General features: G+C 45.6%; 1 protein-coding gene across 3 annotated transcripts in view; it reads right to left on the reverse strand.

Moving 5' to 3' along the window:
* Window positions 1-19,021, reverse strand: part of CEP104 (centrosomal protein 104kDa) — a 39,091-nt gene extending 20,070 nt beyond the window's left edge. For all 3 annotated transcript variants that reach the window (XR_550633.1, XM_008574563.1, XM_008574562.1), the window contains exons 1-10: window positions 18,940-19,021; window positions 15,258-15,384; window positions 9,739-9,912; window positions 9,241-9,379; window positions 7,889-7,951; window positions 7,504-7,580; window positions 5,135-5,303; window positions 4,356-4,511; window positions 3,000-3,221; window positions 828-1,025 (exon numbers count right to left, since the gene is read on the reverse strand). Coding sequence is in view for 2 of the 3 variants with exons in the window: in XM_008574563.1 (XP_008572785.1) it covers window positions 828-1,025; window positions 3,000-3,221; window positions 4,356-4,511; window positions 5,135-5,303; window positions 7,504-7,580; window positions 7,889-7,951; window positions 9,241-9,379; window positions 9,739-9,912; window positions 15,258-15,370 (1,311 nt within the window). In the remaining variant the exon portion in view is untranslated. The remainder of the gene's footprint in view (window positions 1-827; window positions 1,026-2,999; window positions 3,222-4,355; window positions 4,512-5,134; window positions 5,304-7,503; window positions 7,581-7,888; window positions 7,952-9,240; window positions 9,380-9,738; window positions 9,913-15,257; window positions 15,385-18,939) is intronic.
* Window positions 19,022-19,049: the final 28 nt, after the last annotated feature.

Here is a 19,049-nt window from a genome sequence, read left to right on the forward strand (position 1 = left end):
AGCATTTTTGTGACAGCACATGACCACCCTCTCCGGCGCCAGACAACTTGAGGCTTTTTTTTTTAAACTAAGAATCTTTTCTAATAAGAAAAAACTAAGAATCTTTTCTAATAACGGGATCTCTACAGAATAAATATGTCTATTTAGAGAAATAATTTTTCTAATAAGGAGAAAACTTAAGACTATGTTAAAATATGGAAAACGTCTTAAAGCTGAGAACCAGGGGCAAAAACCCACTGGGTTCGTTTCTATAAGGAGATACTTTTTTGGGGGGGGGAGCTGGTATTGGGGTCTGGACCCTTGACCTTGGTGTTATCAGTACCACACTCTCCCATGTGAGCCACAGGATAGACTTTCATCTTTTACTTTGCCAACATTGCTCACTGGAATTAGCTGGTGTTCACAGAAGGGAGCTGATGTTTAATATGAGCTCTGTGAATACCAGAAAGAAACACCCAGTCTTTTTTTTTTTTTCCCTTTTTGTCTTTTTTCGTGACCGGTAATGGGATCGCAACCCTTGGTGTCGCGCCTGCACCGCGTTCAACCAGTGAGCGGACCGGTCTCTATATGGGATCCGAACCCTCGGTGGGAGCGCCGCCCTCTACCGAGTGTGCCACCGGGCCGGCCCAAGAAACACCCAGTCTTAAATGATACTCATACATAAAATTTTAGCTCAAGTTCCTGCAGTTTCACATAATTAATAATTTACAAAAGACTCTCCAGTTCAACGAAGGACCGAGGGACATCAACCACATCACAAATGCAGAGCTCAGGCGCCCCCCTTCTCCCTTCCTCCGTGTGTGTACGCAGCCTGTCCCCTCCTGTACCAGCGTCTCTCCCAGCACATCGATGGCAGAGCTGGCTTCTCTCAAGGCCTTCTCTGTCAAGGGCTCCGGCTCCCCTGACACGCCTCCTCTCCCAGCGGTGCTGGCGTCCACCTCACCCGCTCCGGGCTCCAGCGATGCTTCCCCCGGCTGCTTGCGAAAGGCTGGGAGAGGCCGCTCGTCATAGGGCAGGGACTCTGCCTGCAGGACAGTGAAGGACAATCTGAGAGACGTTATTTGCTAAATATCAGTATCATCCGATTACGACAATTTATACAACAAATAGGATATAACTGAAAAAATGACATGAGGCTTTCTATTCCCTTTTAAACTCATCATAGACCTTATAAAAAGAAAGGAACACAGACTCTGCCTCAACGACTGCTTCCCAGTAAGCGATTTCAGTTCAACTGACATGGCGATTACTAAAGTAAAAGTTATTACACTTTTTTTTTTCTGACAGGATCTCTGATATTCTCTTATTTTACTTTTTAGAACTAAGTATCAACCCTGATTTTAATAAACATGTTCATTATCAGGCGGCCTTATACTTAATACAGGTAGCCAAAGTTAAAGAGTCCTTCCACAAGCCTTCTCTGCAGTGCCCACCGAAACTCGGGACGGTTTGTTGTCTATTCCACCCACCACTCCAACAACTACGAGGGCACTTCAGAAAGTTTGTGGAAAAACAGAATTAAAAGATAACACAAATCTTTCTATGAACTTCTCAAGCACCCTTGTATTTACTGAGTCCCTAATTTGCGCCAGGCCCTGTTCTGGTGCCCCATATACAGCAACGAACAAGATGGACTTCCAGCCCTGAAGGGGTTTCCAGCCTCATGGGAGAGACAAAGTTACACAATTCACCACAATTTATATGTGTGTGACCACAATTTATATGTGTGTGTATGTGTGTATATATGTATATACACATATATATATATTTTTGGTGGCTGGCTGGTACGGGGTTTCCAGCCTCATGGGAGAGACAAAGTTACACAATTCACCACAATTTATATGTGTGTGTATGTGTGTATATATGTATATACACATATATATATATTTTTGGTGGCTGGCTGGTACGGGGATCTGTACCCTTGACCTTGATGTTACGAGGCTGTGCTCTAACCACCTGAGCAAAGGTACACAATTAAACACATAATTACGTAGCAGGATTTTGGTAACTGAGACCACAGAGGCATGATTCCTGACTGGTTTTCTGAGGTGGGTGTTCCTGTGACATTGAAGCAGAGGGGGTGACCGTTCATCCTCAGTACCTACTAAGAGACTGATGGAGTGTGTACCATGTGCGAGCACAGGGTTCCTATATTTTAGAATGGACTCGTAGCGGTAGAACGCTCTGAGATGATGAGTCAGGGAAAGACCACAAGCCATCTTCCAATGCCAGCTGCTGCTTCACAGGCTGGCCTGCGACTGACGCTCTCAGGGTGGGCTGGAGGCTCCTGCTTAGAGCGGCACAGGCTTGCTCCCTGAAATGGAGTGTGGCACAGAAGTGGGGCTCAGAGCCACTGTGATAGGAGCCAGCCCTATGGTGACGGGGAGCCAGAGAAAGAGAGTGGAAGGATGGGAAGAGCCCAGGTTTCTGAAAACGCTGTCACGCTAATGAATCAAACCAACCCTGAAACCCATATGATCTCTTGAGAGTTCCTGGATAAAAAAGCCAACAAGACTCCCAGGTTGTTCCTTTCAACACAGAAGTCCTGCAGGAATGGTGACTAGACACAAACGCTCCTGAGGCTCTACTGTGGCCAGTTCGTGCACTAGGCATTTTACAAATATTGTCCCTCGTATTCCTCGAAACAATGCTTTCAGCAGATGTTTGTACATGTTTATAGAGAGGAAAGCAGAGGCTCAGAGGGATGAAGGGTGTGTAAGACCACAGGCTGACAAGAGCAGGCATAGGGTGGGGGGCCTGGCATGCCTGACTGCAGGTGGGGCCCCCCCATGAGGCTGGCTGACGGGCCCATTGCTTACAGTGTCATGTTCTTGCCTCAGTGTTTACGTCTCCCTCCTGGGCTGTGGCGTGGAGGGGTTGGCTGTGGGGTGCACTTACGTTTCCCATGCACTGGAACAGTACCTGGCACAATGCAGGGCCTCAGCAAGTATCTGCTGAATACACTGAATACCGACCTGACCCTGAGTTACTACACTGACCTCTGGATGAGGATTTGTGGCAGGCAGCAAGTGGTCTACCGCAGAACGCTGAGGAGAAGTAGTCAGAGAATGGGACGAAGGCTTTTCCTGGAGGAAGGGTTCTGCAAACCAGTTTTCAGCTACTCTTTCTTCTGGCTGTGGTAGGGAGGGCACCAGCTTCTGGTGGCAAGGACTGCCAGAATGAACAAGGGGCTGGAGGGGCAAACCAAAAGGTCTTCGGATCTACAGAAGAAAAGGGATATTTGATTTCAAACGCCACATCTTGTTCCCCCAGATGAAAGGCTCTGCTGGAAAAGGATCCTTGGCACACTGCAAAGTTTCCGATTAAAACTTTACCAGAGAGTGATGGTCTACTCTGCAGTCCTACAGAGTCACGTGGCACTTCTCCCAGTTGTCTCTCCGTGGTCACTGTGTGGGCTACAAAAGTGACACGCACACCTAAAATACTAGTGTGAGAATGAGCACCTGTACATGGCTCACCACAGAGCACGGAGCACATCCACATGTATGTGCCTGTGCAGAAGCAGGATGGTGGGTAGACAGCACCCAGGCTGGACCCAAACAGACTTGTATTCAAAATCTGGCACTGCTATTTCCCACTGTGTCTGCAAAAGCAAGTGATTCTGTGTAATCCTAACAAGCAAAACTGACTTTGCAGTCATTATGCACTGGGCATGGTACCAAGTGCCAAGTCAGATGGTCTCATTAATGCTTACCATTTTTACCTCCATTGAAAACCTGACAGAATTAATCTGAGGTCACATGGCTAGAATGGTGGAGCCCGAATCTGAACCCAGGCAGTCCAGCTCCAGAGTCTGTGGTCTTGACTACTATTCTGTATGCTGCAGGGCCTCAGTTTCCTGCTCTGTCACATGGGATGAGCACCACCTGCATATATATGAGCTCTAGAGAACAGGCAGAGCACATCATGCAAAATGCTTTCTTAATGTGCAGAAGCCATTAGTAGTGTTCTCTCACTGTATCCTCACAACTCAGGGAGGTAGTGGGGCAGGGTATCAGCATTCCATTTTACAGACAAGGAAACTGAGAGCTGGCAGGGCAAAGGGACTCACTGGCAAAAGCAGCAGAGCCTTGATCTCCTGGCCCCTGCCTCATTCCCTTCCTCCATGGCGAATCCTCCTGAAAGAACACTCCATGGCAAAAATCTATGTGATGCAGACACTCAAGAGCTGACTTTATCTACTGTCACCTGAGCATTACAAAATCTTTTATATCACATTTACGAAATATATACCCGATGCTACGAACAACACAATGGAATCTCTCCTCTCCTGGGCTACCGTCCACCGCTGTACAACCTGTCCTGGGCCCCTCACGTGCCTGCCCGGCACCCACCAGCTCGGCGTCCAAGAGGCTGTGGAGCTCCAGCTGCTCGTACACCTCGGCGCGGTACTGCTCCATCTGCTGCTTCTTCTCCTTGGCAAGATCGTAGTCTTCTTTCTCCACAGCACAGCGTTTTTCCACCTCATACCTTCCAAGACGCTCACCAACCTGAAGCACAGAATGTGTCCTTTTTGTTTCAAATTTGGATCAACTCATGTCAAGTGCCCAGATACTTTTTAGAGCACTGCTTGAACATCTCCACAGCACAGCGTTTTTCCACCTCATACCTTCCAAGACGCTCACCAACCTGAAGCACAAAATGTGTCCTTTTTGTTTCAAATTTGGATCAACTCATGTCAAGTGCCCAGATACTTTTTAGAGCACTGCTTGAACGACAGTTCAATGACTACGTACATGTTCTACAGGGAGAAGGGAAGGAGCACAGGAAAACTGAAGGCATCCGTTGAAAGGCTGCACTGCTTATTGCTGGACCAGCATCTAATAAACGCACGAGTTCACAGTACCATTCGGGCTAGCTCGTTTTCCTACCACTTTCCCACACCAATAAGGGTTCAAGCACCGAGGTGGCTGCAGACGGCATCTGAGGGTGAGGCACGTGTTTTCACTTAGGTTTTTAAGGTGCTCATCTGTCCATAATTTTCTGTTGCTGAGTTCTTTGAACCTACACTAACTTCACAGCTTTTAGTAATGTTTTAACATGTGGCTATGATAATTGTACATAAAACTTATAACATTCACAAAATAAGAACTGTATTCTCCAAAAACAATACCTTTTGCAAATCAGCAATAGCTTGTTTTAGTTTCTTGGCGTAATCATAACGTTCCTTTTGGACAGCTTCACGTTTTCTTTCATCTAATTTGCGTATAATCTGTGCAACTTCTGGATCTTGGTACATATCAAAAGCCAAGTCATCTAGTGGAGAAATATAGTCAGATCTCCTAAAGGAAAGAAATGAATATTTTAGAGCTAATTTCAATCTAGGGAATAATGTCACAGCAGGGGAGCCGCGTGAGGTGAGTGCTGAAGATACACAGTTGAAAAAAGTGGCCCCTGGGCTGGCCCGTGGCTCACTCGGGAGAGTGCAAGGCTGATGGCACCAGGGCCCCGGGTTTGGATCCCATATAGGGATGGCTGGTTGGCTCACTGGGTGAGCGTGGTGCTGACAACACCAAGTCAAGGGTTAGGATCCCCTTACCAGTCATCTTTTAAAAAAAAAAGAAAAAGAAAAAAGTGGCCCCAGACCCACTGTTCACAGAGCATCCACTGCATGAGAAAATGGAAGGTCACAGAAATCAGTCAACGGGCTTCAGATCACACAGCTCTTAAATTGCAAGCGGGTCTTTCTGACTCCCAAGTTCATGTTCTTGACCATTAATTGAACAGCACTGTAGCCATGAGAAAATGGAAGGTCACAGAAATCAGTCAACGGGCTTCAGATCACACAGCTCTTAAATGCAAGCGGGTCTTTCTGACTCCCAAGTTCATGTTCTTGACCATTAATTGAACAGCACTGTAGGGCACCTGAGGTGCATTCACTCATTCATGCACCAAATATTCAGTGTGCAGACTCTGGGCCAAGCACAAGCCTCTGACTTTACTTTCATAAGACGTTGGGGGATACGGCAGGACAGGAAAAGTACAGTCTGCCATCCCACCTGCCTGATTTGATTAAGATAATTGATTTAAAGTATAAATCAGAATAATAGAAAGAACTTTTACTGGAGATATTAAGAAGCAAAAAAACACATCAGTTTGGTTGCTTCTGCTCCACTGGCACAAGTGTCAGTAAGCGCAGGAACCAAGTCGTGGTGATGATGCTGACAAGAAGTGGACGGTTCTCCACTCTTCAGTACTTTTCCCCCAAAGTGTTTGAGATGGCTGTCTTGAAAGATAACAAGGGTACTGTTATTTTTCCATTAGTCAAAGGAGGACTCTGAGACAGAGACTGGGAAGCTGGTGCAGGTTAGGTAAACGACCTTCCATCATTACTTTTTACTAATACCGTAAGAACAGCCCCACGTTCTGATCAGCCCATACTCGCAGCTGCCCCGAGATGGGCCCGCCCTGGTCTGCACCTCCTCCACCTCACAGCCTCTCTCAGGCTGAGTCCTCATGAAGACCAGGCCGGCAGGGGACAGGAGGAGATCTCTGTGGGAAGAAAGGCTCACTGTCCACCAGTGTGCATACTCGGCAAATAGCAAATGGCTCCGTGCAACCCTAGAGAGAATCAACTCCATATTTTGTGCAAACAGAAGAGCCTGGCTCAAGTGTTAATTACTTCATGTCAGCAGTTTGATTGTATGCAGGTAAAAGTGAAGTTACATCAAAAATTGCAGACAAATTTGAAACTTCTATTAAAACTGAAATGTTTTATCTTTTCTTTATTGGGAAGGTGCTGTCAGAGAAGAGGAAAGGAGGATTTCCTCTTTTCTTTAGATCGGGCACCTTTGGAATGCGGTCCCCGTGCTGTCATCAATGGTGCATATGTGGTGAGGATTCTGAAAGAGGCATCTGTCCCAAAGAGGCATCTGGGGACAGACAGGGTGGCCAAGGATGGTGCATAGGGCTCTTCAGCTCCCCCCACTCTTGACCCACCAAGGGTCCCACCGCTAAAAAAAATAAGGAGGCAGCAAAAGAAATAGGTACATACAATTTTTAAGGTGAAGAACACCTTAATAGGTATAAGGTTGGTAAAAATTATGTTTTTAAAAACCGATATGATAAGTATTTCTCACTCCTCTGAAGAACAAAGTTTTACAGTAGTCGTAGGATGCAGTCTCTAGTAACTGACAATTTGGGTCAGTTAGCACCTTTGATTTTTACCTATGAATTTGCCTGTGCCAACAAGATATCAAAGGACGGCTGACAGATCTTTTTCCTCAGTGCATTTTAGGAACCACCTAGTAATACCTAGACACACGAGAAATGAAGTGGTCTCACAAGCACAATAATGAAGAGGCGCTAGACAAGACGCTGACCTCAATCTTCACGCATCTTTAAGACAATCCAATCAGTGGCTTATCCAGCTCTAACCTGAATTTAGAGACCCTCAGTTCCAGAATCCTCTGGAAATGACCGACACTTCTGTGATTCTGAGGAAAGTTCCAGAAGCTTATTGCCTTGAGGAGCAGGACTCACCCCGCATAGGTGCCTTCCAGAGCTGGATCCTCAGTGTTGTGCCCAAGATAATGGTCAATCAACTTCTCTCTAGAGGTCTAGGAAACAAAGCATCTGCTTAGTTTCTCAGAGCAGAAAAGAACCACACAAAATCTTAATTACAAGGTTATTTGATATGAAGTTGTCGGCAAGATTCAACCGTCTTAGTCTTTTGGAGGGACAGCTAAAATTCTTGAGTGAAAGAAAAGTTTAATATATTATAGCTGCTAAAAATTATCTGACAGCTATTCACTAGTCAATTTTATAAAAATTTTTAAAATGATACTTTTTGGGATGAAAATAAATGATGATCTCCTCCTGTTAGAAATACATTTTCCTCCTTAGGAATTAAACTTCCCAAACTTACAATATTGCTTTCATCACTGAAATCTGCAGGGTCTCCAATGATATTTACTGCAACCAAAGCAACCTAAGAGAGAGTTAAATCAAAAGAAATTAAGTATAAAATGTTTGAGATGACTTAGCCCCTTTATAACAACTCTGACCTGTACTGTTATCAAATGGGATGGTGCACATCCAAGTGCATTACTGTAAAACGTTATGCTAATGTATAGATTGTCATTAATTTCTATAAATTATGCAAGTTAATATTCTAATGCTGAACCAAGCTATTTTAATTGTTTCAAGGATGTTAAAATAATAGCCCAAAAGCCAAAAGCCCCAAAGTTATAACATAGCCTCATAATGAACCATCCACTCAGGGTTAAGCATGGAGGTCATATCTACATGACCTTGGTAAATTAGATAATGAAATGAAAACCTAAAGAAACATAGCTCAGTTTATCCAAGTCAGTGATTGTCACCTGAAGGGAAGGAGTCACTTTCCCATACCCACCCCCCCCCAACTGAGAATCACTGGAGCCTAACTACTTAACCAGGTCATTACTGGTAAATACATGCAGATGGGTGAAAGAAGAAAAAAGGTTAAGAATCATTCTTCCAATTTACTGTTAAGTAATGCCGCAATGGGCCGAGTGACATAACTGTATGTTAGAGCTCTTTTTCAACTCATTTGCTCGGTATAAAAATATGACTTGTTGGAATGCTTGCATTCCTCTTGGAGGGGGCAGGGAGTGTCGTAAATATTTGTGCTAATTAACAAGATTGCCTTGGATATAATTGATTTCTACTACTGTACACTAATCCTGCAAAAAACAAAAGAAAGAAAGGGAGGGAGGAAGAAATTAAGAACCAATAGCTTAGAGCTGCAGAGATTCTAGATGCAACGCTAAACACGTTCTTGGTTTCTACCAGGGGATCTATCTTGTCAAGGTTTAGATGGTGTATCTAGAACCATGTTGTCCAATACAGACAGAATGTGAGCCACATGTTATTTGAAGTTTTCTAGTAGGCACATTAAAAAAATTAAAAAGAAACAGGTGAAATTAATTTTAGTAATATAGTTTAACAAAATATATCCAAAGTACTATCATTTCATCACATGTAATTAATATAAAAATGTCCACCAACTCTTTAACATTATCTTTTGGCACTGAGTCTTTGCAGTCTGCATCTTGGGAACACTCACAGCAACTCTGCATAGCCACACCCCCAGTGTGTGACAGCCACGTGAGCCTGGTGCTACTGTATCAGATGGCAAGGTCTTGAAAATGCTTTTGAGAAAAGATATGTATATAACTACATGACCCTACAAGGAGGAGGGGAGCAGAGTCACAGGTGAAGATGTATTAATCTTACCTGATTATATATGTTGTATTTGTTGACATGGTTTTGGTGGAAAATCAGCTTAAGAAATTGCCCTACTGCATCCACATAGACTGATTTTAGTTCTCGGGCTTTGCAGCCTGTCTTTTCGTTATTGCAGAGGGAGACATAGCTGAAAGAGGAAACAAACTGAAGAACGTGCTCCCATTAAACTCTGTAGGTTCAAATAAAAGCTAAGCCTAGAATGAGAAACCTAAGAAAAAACCTCGAAGTCAAATCCTAATTAGCATTTTCAAGAAAAGCTCTGCATCTGGAGGTGGAGTTGAACAGAAGAGTTGATAGAAGTGACCGCTCTGCTTATCGGCATATTTAGTTCGAGGCAGGTGTGTTCACAAATTATGCAATGTTGAACCAAACAGACGTATGTAATACAGGACCAAAAGTAAGGGGCAAATCACTAATTTTTAAGAGTTCTGAGGCAGAATTAGTCAGGTTAAAAGTTACCATGATAAATTTTAAATTCATTCTTACCCAAGCCTTCGAAACCGCTCTGCTTGATATGGCACAAAATACTCAGGCAAGCTTTCACTGACGTAGAACTCGATTTTACTTGAGATCATGTACTGGTGAGCGAGTAGCTGTAGTTTTCTTATTCGACATCTCTCCACCATCTGAAGAACAATTTCTTGTGGAAACTGGCAAAATCTGAAAGCAAACACTTTTCTGTATTTTCTGAACAGTTACCGCGGAGGGTACCTACCCGCTAGTATCCCATTCTTCTGGGTAATAAGCAAGAACCAGGACCCTGCTGTGAGCTGGACGGTCTGCAGATACTGAAGACACAAGGATGACCAGGACGCCTTTCCTGGCTTCTCGTGCTTTCCACGGTTGGAGCTGGATTTGGTCTGATCTACCTGCCACCCCACCTGAATCATACTTTCGCAGCTGGTAAATGGACTGAAATGGAACCCGAGGTTTATCATGAGATAAACAAATCAACCTTAAGGGCTGTACTAGTGGGCAAGACGGAGCCAGAGGATTTTCCACAGGAACCTAAACACTTAAGGAAAACCACTTGCTTATAGGATCCTGAGTTATCAGTGTTTAAGGAATGCCTACCACTGGTGCTCAGTGGTCTAAAGGGAGAAGCCTATGCTGTGGCCCATGCTGGAGCTTCTAATTTTGCTTAAAAGTGACATAACACAATTACAAAACTCAGTGAGAATCTGGTAGAGAACCACGGTAGTCAGGAAAGACCTCACATTGCAATATATGACCACGATGGAGGCAATAGCCCAAATGCTTAGAGGACAGTAAAGACCGCTCATGTTTAGATAGCAAGCATTGGGTAATGGGCCAGCGGAGGCATCACCCACACATGGAGCAGGGGACCCTGCAGGTGCATGCATTCCCACCTGCCTGGCCACACTCGTCCCTCTCTTCCTCCCACCTCCCACCTCTCCTCCCCCAAAACCTCAGCTGCTGACAACCCTGCCCTGCACTTCACAGAGAAAACAGATGCGGTCAGATGGGGGCTCCTCTACGGTTCTTCCACCAAACGGAGCAGCTCCCCGCTGGTGTGCCCACCCTCCTCCACTTGCCCAGCTGGACAGGCCAAGCCTGCCGAGCACTGCTTGAGACCCACGCCCCGCCTGCTTGAGGACTTGGCTCCTGTGGTTATCCCCAGTTCTCTTGGCCAGACTGGCCCCACCATACACGCACAAACTCTGGAAAGCCCACCCTAAGAGCACCATCCCATGACTCTGCACCCCTTCCCAGGTGTCCCACAACTTTCTCATGCTCCTTCTCCCCATCCCACTACAGGAGGGCTCTGTCCTGCACTGCCCATGGGTGCCCCTCATGAAGACCACCAGGGACCCCCCCGCCACCAACTGCAATGTGCAGTTGGGCCTCGCTTGGGCTGCGTAACTGCTCACATTCCTCATGAAACTAGTCAGCCACATGACCATGACACCACCACTTCCTGGTCCTCCTCCCCTATGTCCCTCCTTGCATGCGCCCCAGGGCCGGGCTCCAGGCTTCCTTCTCTTCTCTACAAGCAGGGGATCCTATCAGCACAACTTGAAAAATGTCCTGCTTTAAAAACCCCAACTGGACATCGCCCTGAGTCTGACTCCTCTGTATCTAGTGGGAGACATGACATTTCCTTACACATAGACATCTAAAAGGCATGGGACGTGACGTACACAAAACAGAACTCAGGCCCCCAGTTACTCCTCCTGCTCCTGCCAGCCTCCTCCACCTCAGCAGTGGTACCCCCACACACCCTGTGGCCCAGACCGGCCACAAATCCAGGCCTCCTCCTTAAACTTCTAACAGGACAACAGGGTTAACGCTGTCTGTGGCCCTCCCTCTAGATTCGCTGCTGTATAATCAAGGCCTGAAATCACACGTGGCCCATGGTGAGCACATCACAGTCAGCAGAGAGAATGAGGGAGAAGTGAAGAAAGGAGCACTAGGCAGGGCGGGCCTGCGTCTGTGCAGGTCCTTACGCTTCACTCGGTGCAGAACAGAGTGGATGGACGTGCCCTCTGCTACCCTGAGGGCACGCCCTGCTTGCTCTTTCCTAACACCAAGCTTCCAAAATCGCAGAGGTCATAGGAGAGACACATTTGGGACAGGAGAGCAGCTAGGAAACACTGTGGATGCCAAGCAGCTCCTGAAATAAATACCCTTTGCTCTTTCACACTGGCAAAGTGCTGCTTCAGAGACTGAAGATATTTACTGGTTTTTTTTTTTTTGTCCTTTTTGAGACCAGCTGCACCACGCTCAGCCAGTGAGTGCACAGTGCACGGCCATCCCTATATAGGATCTGAACCCGCGGTGCTCTTTCACACTGGCAAAGTGCTGCTTCAGAGACTGAAGATATTTACTGGTTTTTTTTTTTGTCCTTTTTGAGACCAGCTGCACCGCGCTCAGCCAGTGAGTGCACAGTGCACAGCCATCCCTATATAGGATCTGAACCCGCGGTGGGAGCGCTGCTGCGCTCCCAAGCGCTGCACTCTCCTGAGTACGCCACGGGCTCGGCCCGATATTTACTGTTTCTAAATGCAGGGCACATGTATTACACAGTCACAGTCACTTAATGACAGGGATATGTTCTGCAAAATGAGTCCTTAGGTGATTTTGTCACTGTGTGTAAGTTTACTATGAAAGGAAACACCAATGAATTTTGTGATTATCTACTCTGGCCACCAGCTGCGTGAGCGTGGGCCTCTAATTATGCTACAAGTCTCCCTGTGCCTCACTTCCCTCATCTGCTAAATGGAGAGTAGAATAATGCCACCCCTGTAAAGTCAGGGACATTAAATTATAGCTAGGGATTGTGCCTGGCACTCAGCAAGGACTCAACAAGTGTTAGCTAACTGTTACTAACTATGATTTTGCTATGGGGATGAGTGGGAATCATTTAAAAATGCAAGACTCTTAAAGTAGACAACAACCCTTTCACTTGGGGTCAGACCCGAAGTGCTCTACCTTAAAGGTCTGAGTTACCATTGGGAAGGTCACCCCCGGGTAAGCCAGACACTCCTCCTCAACATATTTTTCACTAGGTTTGTTTACACCAGCATCACCACAAACACTTGAGCAATGTGTTGTGCTAGGATGTTAGGACAGCTACGGTATCACTAGGTAACAGGAACTTTCCAGCTCCATTATAATCTTATGGGACCATCATCATATATATATGATGATCTAAATGTTGACCTAAATGTTATTATGCAGCATATAACTGTAATTTGTGGTGAGATTACTCCAAACATAAGGACAATTAGTAATCTATTATTTGAAAAACTCTTTATTAATTAAAAAAACCCTCCCAAACAGTTTAAGACAACCAATACAACTCTGAAATTATATACTTTAAAAAAATCCTTCAAAAAAGGGCCTATGATTTAGCTACTCAAATGTAGCTGATAAAGTTTGAAGATGAATTAAAAATACCCTTCAAGCTGAATATAAAAAGAAACAACAAGGGGCCGGCCCGGTGGCACACTGGATAGTGTGCCGCTTGGGAAGCGCGGCGGCGCTCCTGCCCGAGGGTTCGGATCCCACATACAGACCGGTTCCCGCTCACTGGCTGAGCGAGGAGCGGGAGCAACACCGAGGGTTGCGATCCCGTTGCCGGTCCCCGGTCCGGTACGGGGGCAACACTGAGGGTTGCGATCCGTTGCCGGACACGGAAAAAGACAAAAGACAAAAAAAAAAAAAAAAAAAGAAACAACACATTTAAAAAGGCCAGCATTATCTATCCTTTCAATACAAATAGACAGCTATAGATCGCTTTTTGAATAAAAATAATTTGGCAACAAAAATTGATGCCCAGAGGCTACAGTTGTTGGTGTAAACTTTATGCTGTCTTGGAAAAGTATCTTGCTCTGAAGATTTTAGGATCTTCCAATTCCTAGGTTGTAAGGATGGTACTGGGGGAACTTCCCTTGATCCCTGTAACTACCCCAGTGAGTCCCACCCCCAGAGCTGAAGCTACCAGCGCCCTGCGTGTGCTCTCTATAGCCTGTGGGAACAGGGCACCTTGTCCAGTCTTTAGGGACCATGGTTTGAGGACATTTTCCTTTGCCTCCCTGCACTGTGCCTGTTCTCAGGGGAGTTGTGAGACCCCTGAGCCAAACCCGGGGTGAGTCTGTGTGGTGACGAAGGGTACATATATCCTTTTCTTTGCTATGTCCTTGGAAAGTATTTTACTAACATAATATAGGTTATGCCTTTAAAGAAATACCTTGTCAATACCTGGAAGAACCATATTAGTGTTATTTTTATAAATATTACCCAAAAGGTAATACACCCCGTCTGTGTATTTAGTCGACACATAACACTGAACAGATGCAGTTGGCATAAAGAGCCTCTGCTGAGTGGACATGCCACAGGTGGCAATGGAAGTTTCATGGCTCCCTCTGCCTGGGAGAGGCGTGGCTGGACAGATGGGGCAAGAGTGGGAGGAGAGATGGGCCTGCCCTTCCCCTCCCCTGCGACTAAGGTCACTTGACTGCAACAGCAGCTCCACCGGCAACAAAGGGGCACCTTCACCCCGTCTAGTTTACGGTCTTGTTTCATCTCTAAATTCATTCACAACTCATGCAGAGCCAGCGAGTCTCATTTGTTGGGTCCCCTCAAAAACTCCAAAGGGAAAATACATTTTAATCTTAAATGTGATTTACATTCAATTTTCAGCAATGCATCTTCTGAATAAAAACAAGATACAATTATATGATTAAATTTAAAACGTCGCACATCATACATATTTACATGTTCATGAGTTAGGAATAAATAGTAACTTCTGTTCAGACAAACAAGTCACGAAGAACAAGGGCCGAGCCTGGGGACGGGTGGGCAGGTCTGCTTCACACGGTGGATGGCAAACGCGGGTAAGGCCCATGAAGCCTGCCCGAGCTACTCAGCAACAGACTATGACTCTGTCTTTCGTGAAGAATGAAGACCTCTCAGCAGAAAGCAACAGAGATTAAAAATACTTAAGTGTTTCAGAAAAATAACAAAACTAACACGCAAATAATGAACATTTTTATGATGTTGTACAAATACTTAACAGAAACTTGCAAGAGACTTTTTGTTAAGGCTTGAGGTGTCACACAAAGCAGTTAGCCACAAAATCTTTTACCATAGGAGCCCAACCATGAAACCAAAAAAATCTGCAAACACAACACTTGCACGGAAAACAGATGAGAATGTGGTACCAGCATGTGATCAGGGAATATATTTAGACAGTTACGGGGGATCATTTCTCTCCCTTCTTCTCTTCTGTATTTGTGTTTTTTCTAAAGTGTGTGTAGCTTAATGATGTAAAGGAGAAAGGGTCAACAAATTTTCTTTAAAAACACAGAAAAAAATCCATCACAGAATGAGATGTTACAACACCGCACCACAATCTGACAGTCTTGTGGCTCTGACATCCGACTTAACAAAATTACAAATGCAGAATGGAAGGAACCCACATGCTCTTCAGGAACCTGACACTGTCACACAGCCCATGGCCCACTGTGCCCAGACCTTACCTTGGTGACCTCCACCCACTGACGGTCGGCGCGTGGATCATTAGTTCCCGAGCACTGAAGCCATCTTCGTGTCCAGATGAACTGACAACTACAAATCCAATCTTGTGCGGCATTCTGCACGCCTGGGCTGTTTATAAGGGCAGGAAAGAATTTTTTAAAGTAAAGGAACTTACTAGCGTATAACATTAAAGTGTTAGTTAATGCCTTGCTAACGTACAAGGTAATTCACAAAGTATTCAGAATTTTTCCATCGCTTTGAAAGAGTCTAGCTTTTTTGTGAAACACTTTTTATAGGTGCTTCTAACTCTACTTAAGATATCATTTACGTTATCTTGACTTTTCCCCAAGTATTTGTCCAAAAAGTTTGACCAGTGTTGTGTATTGAACTGTGTCTCCACAAAAGATATGTTGAAGTCCTACCTATGGTACCTGTGATTGTGACCTTATATGAAAATAGGGTCTTTGTAGCTGTAATTCAGTTAAAATGAGGCCCTTAGGGTGGGCCCAATCCAATGTGACTGTCATCCTTATAAGACATAGACACACACACTGGGAGAAAGCCATGTGACAAGAGAGGCACAGATTGGAGCGATGCATCTAGAAACCAAGAAATGCCATACATTGCTGAAAACCACCAGAAACTATAGGGAAGGCAAGGAAGGATCCTCCCCTAGAGCCTTCAGAAAGAGCATGGCCCTGTCCACATCTCGATTTCAGAGTTCTAGTCTCCAGAATAAATTTCTGTAGTTTTGAGCCATCTAGTTTGTGATCATTTGTTATGGCAAAAGCAAAGCTTTTTTGCTAGGACACAAATACAAAGTTTTTTGTATTAGTTAGGAAGCTAATACAACCAGTGTGTTAGTTACACAATTACAAGGAGAAAAAAGGCAATTTAATCACTAACATAATAATAATTGCTAAATGAAATTGTATGACCAGAAGGAAGAGCAAGGAAGTCCAGACAGACATACAAAGTATAGAGATGCGCACGGAGTCTGGAAAAGTAACTGACTCATAGCATATATTTAAACACTGACTTTTTTTAAATGTCATGACTTCCTAGTGAACCTGATTTGTTCATAGTTCAGAACCATCATTTTGAGGGTCAATGTGGTGAGGTTTCTGCCTGCGGAGTGTCTCCTCTTCTGTGTGGACACAGCACCTCAATCTCAACTTTCCTGGACAGACTCTGCCCTTCCCACTCCTACTTCTGGTGGGGCTGGCCACTCGCCCACCCGGTACTCCTCAGCTCTCCCCCCGTGTGGGCACATTTCCCAGGCTGGGTCAGCCCATGAATTCCACATCCCTCCACAGCGATGGTTCAGGGATAGGAACGTGGCAGGTGACTCTGCTGGGACTACTGGGAAAGAGAAGCTTTCTTCCCACTGGGACTGCCAGTGGCCATCAGGTGGGGAGGCCACACGCAGGGGGAGCTAATCCGCGGATTAGCAGATGCAGAGCCCCCGTTAGAGCCCTGAGACTCAGCCCTATTTAAAGCCCAAACTACCCGTGAACTCTTGGTCACTTTTCAGTCACTAAGCCAGACAAAGTCCTCCTCAGTAAGCCAATCTGACTTAGGTCTAAGTCGTCTGTACAAAAAAGACTCCTCACCAAAACGGAGGATAAAGAAGATTCCATCAGAAAGTTCTAGGGGATAAGATACACTATTAATTGAAATTCTCAATAGGAGGTAACATAAACATATCACATATGAAACTTTGCTTATTTTAACATGCTTGATGCATGACCTAGAACTGTCTTTTACTTTCATTGAGAAATTGAAGAGGACCACTTCAATAAGTTAATTAAGCCAATTATGGCACTTGCTAATGTTTCTTGGAATGTAAGAACAAAAGCATTAAAAGTAGAATGCTGAAGCGTTATTAAAGATCCTAGTTATTTTTTGCACAAAGGTCACTGCAGGATGTTGTAGTATATTAGAGGAAAACTAACCCAGAAAATAAGAAAAAGCAGGCACAAAAAAGTGGACAAGTGTGATTTAATCCGCAGACTGCCGCACAGGCCCACCTGCCTTCCAGGCACCCGACGCCAGAAATGCATGGCCTGCAGCTACTCCCACATTCGTTGTGACCACCACTCCAGGTTGCTTGGGGCTCCGAGCCCGGAGTTATTTTCTCCTTGGTCAAGGCACCTTCCCTTACCCACTCCCTACCCAATGGAGAGCCAAATCTTATCGGTCCTAACTTTGGAATGGTGACTGAATACATCTCTTCCTCCCTAACCCACCATCTTTTCTAGACAGCTACAACTGCCTGGTCTCCCCACCTGGAGCACTCCCCCTCTGACTCGTCCTATGTTCCCTCCAGATGAACATTCCTCACGCCTGGTTCCAGTCATCTCATCCATGTCCTAACTCAAGAACCCTTGAAGGGTTCCCTCTCTAGGGATTAAAGTGCCAACTCTGTCCTGACACAATTTGCTTTTCCAACCCTCATTTCTTGTCTTGAATTCTAAAATCCAGCCAAACTTAAAATATCCCTCTGCTCCAAATTCTCTCAGTTCTTTGGCCATTTAAAGAGCAGGGCCTGTCACACCCTACCTCACCTTGAAAATAGCGTTTGTTCTCAGGCAGTTGAAGTTGAATCGCTTACCTTAACCAATACAGTTTGCTATGGCAATAAACTCAGGCATAGGACCTTTTAAGTCAAACATAAGGGTGTTTCCACTATGCTATATTGGCCCAATAAATCCAAAAGAAAGTAATGGTATTTAAGAACCAGGCAAGAGAAATGCATGGGCACTCCAGAGGCAATGTTATTACCTCAGTTTGGGTATCCGAAAAGGATTCCTTTTTAGCCCACTCCTTCTACCTTGTACCCTCTGGTCCCCTTTGTGTAAACCTTCAAGTGTTACATGAGATACTTGGGGTGTCAGCAAAGGATGTTCCCTTTAGGCTCTATAAAAATCACCGTCAACAATGTGGGAAGAGCCCAAGCTCTGCTGAGTGCTCAGCTATCAGCAGAGGCGTGTGGGATCCCAGCTGTGACAATGACAGCCACCCTCATCCCAGCAAGAGCAGGACGGCGTGTCTCCCTGGGCAGCAACTTCTCTTTCCTGCCTTACTTAGTACACTTACCTTACTACCACACGGTGAAAACTAATTAACTATAAATTAAACTAAAACTCAATGTAGCAACTTCCAAACATTTTGTTATAAGACTAGGAAACAAAACTTGTTTCCAGGGCTTTTTTTTTTTTTTTTTTTTTTTTTTTAAAGAAAACTTAAATGTTACACAATCAAATAATTTTGGGTTAAGTAATCTTAAGAATTGAAAGAGCTTCAGAGAAATCAGAAATTGAAGTACCAAAAAAAAAAACAAAACAAAAAAACAGTTTTTAACTCATCCAGGGCCAGAGCATCAGAGCACACTCGGAGCCGGCCCACTGTCACCAGCCACGCGTCCAGGACAGGAAGGACCGGGACGTGACAGCCCCACACTCGCCCCACACACGCAAGGACGACCGCGGGGCAGGCCTCTCGCCGCCTGGCCCGGCGGCTCCTCCAACACCCGTTCCCGGGATCCCTGGTCTCGGCCTCCCCGCGGGACCGCAGCGGTCCCCGGCGACAGTAGGTCCGAGGCCCGGAGCACGCACAGAAGCGGACCAGCGCGGCGGCAGGGCGCTGCTTCCCCGACCCCGCGGCGCCCCCGGCTTGAGGTACCTGCTCAGAGCCGGACGGTCCTCGGCGCGTCGCGAAGCCCACGCGGGGGCGGACGGGCGGAGGCCGGGCTCAGCTCCGGGGCGGGGGGCGTCGGCCCCGGTCCTCCGCCG

The sequence above is a fragment of the Galeopterus variegatus genome, unplaced genomic scaffold, assembly GCF_000696425.1.
Source record: "Galeopterus variegatus unplaced genomic scaffold, G_variegatus-3.0.2 Scaffold1065, whole genome shotgun sequence".
NCBI classification, from domain to species: Eukaryota; Metazoa; Chordata; class Mammalia; order Dermoptera; family Cynocephalidae; genus Galeopterus; species Galeopterus variegatus.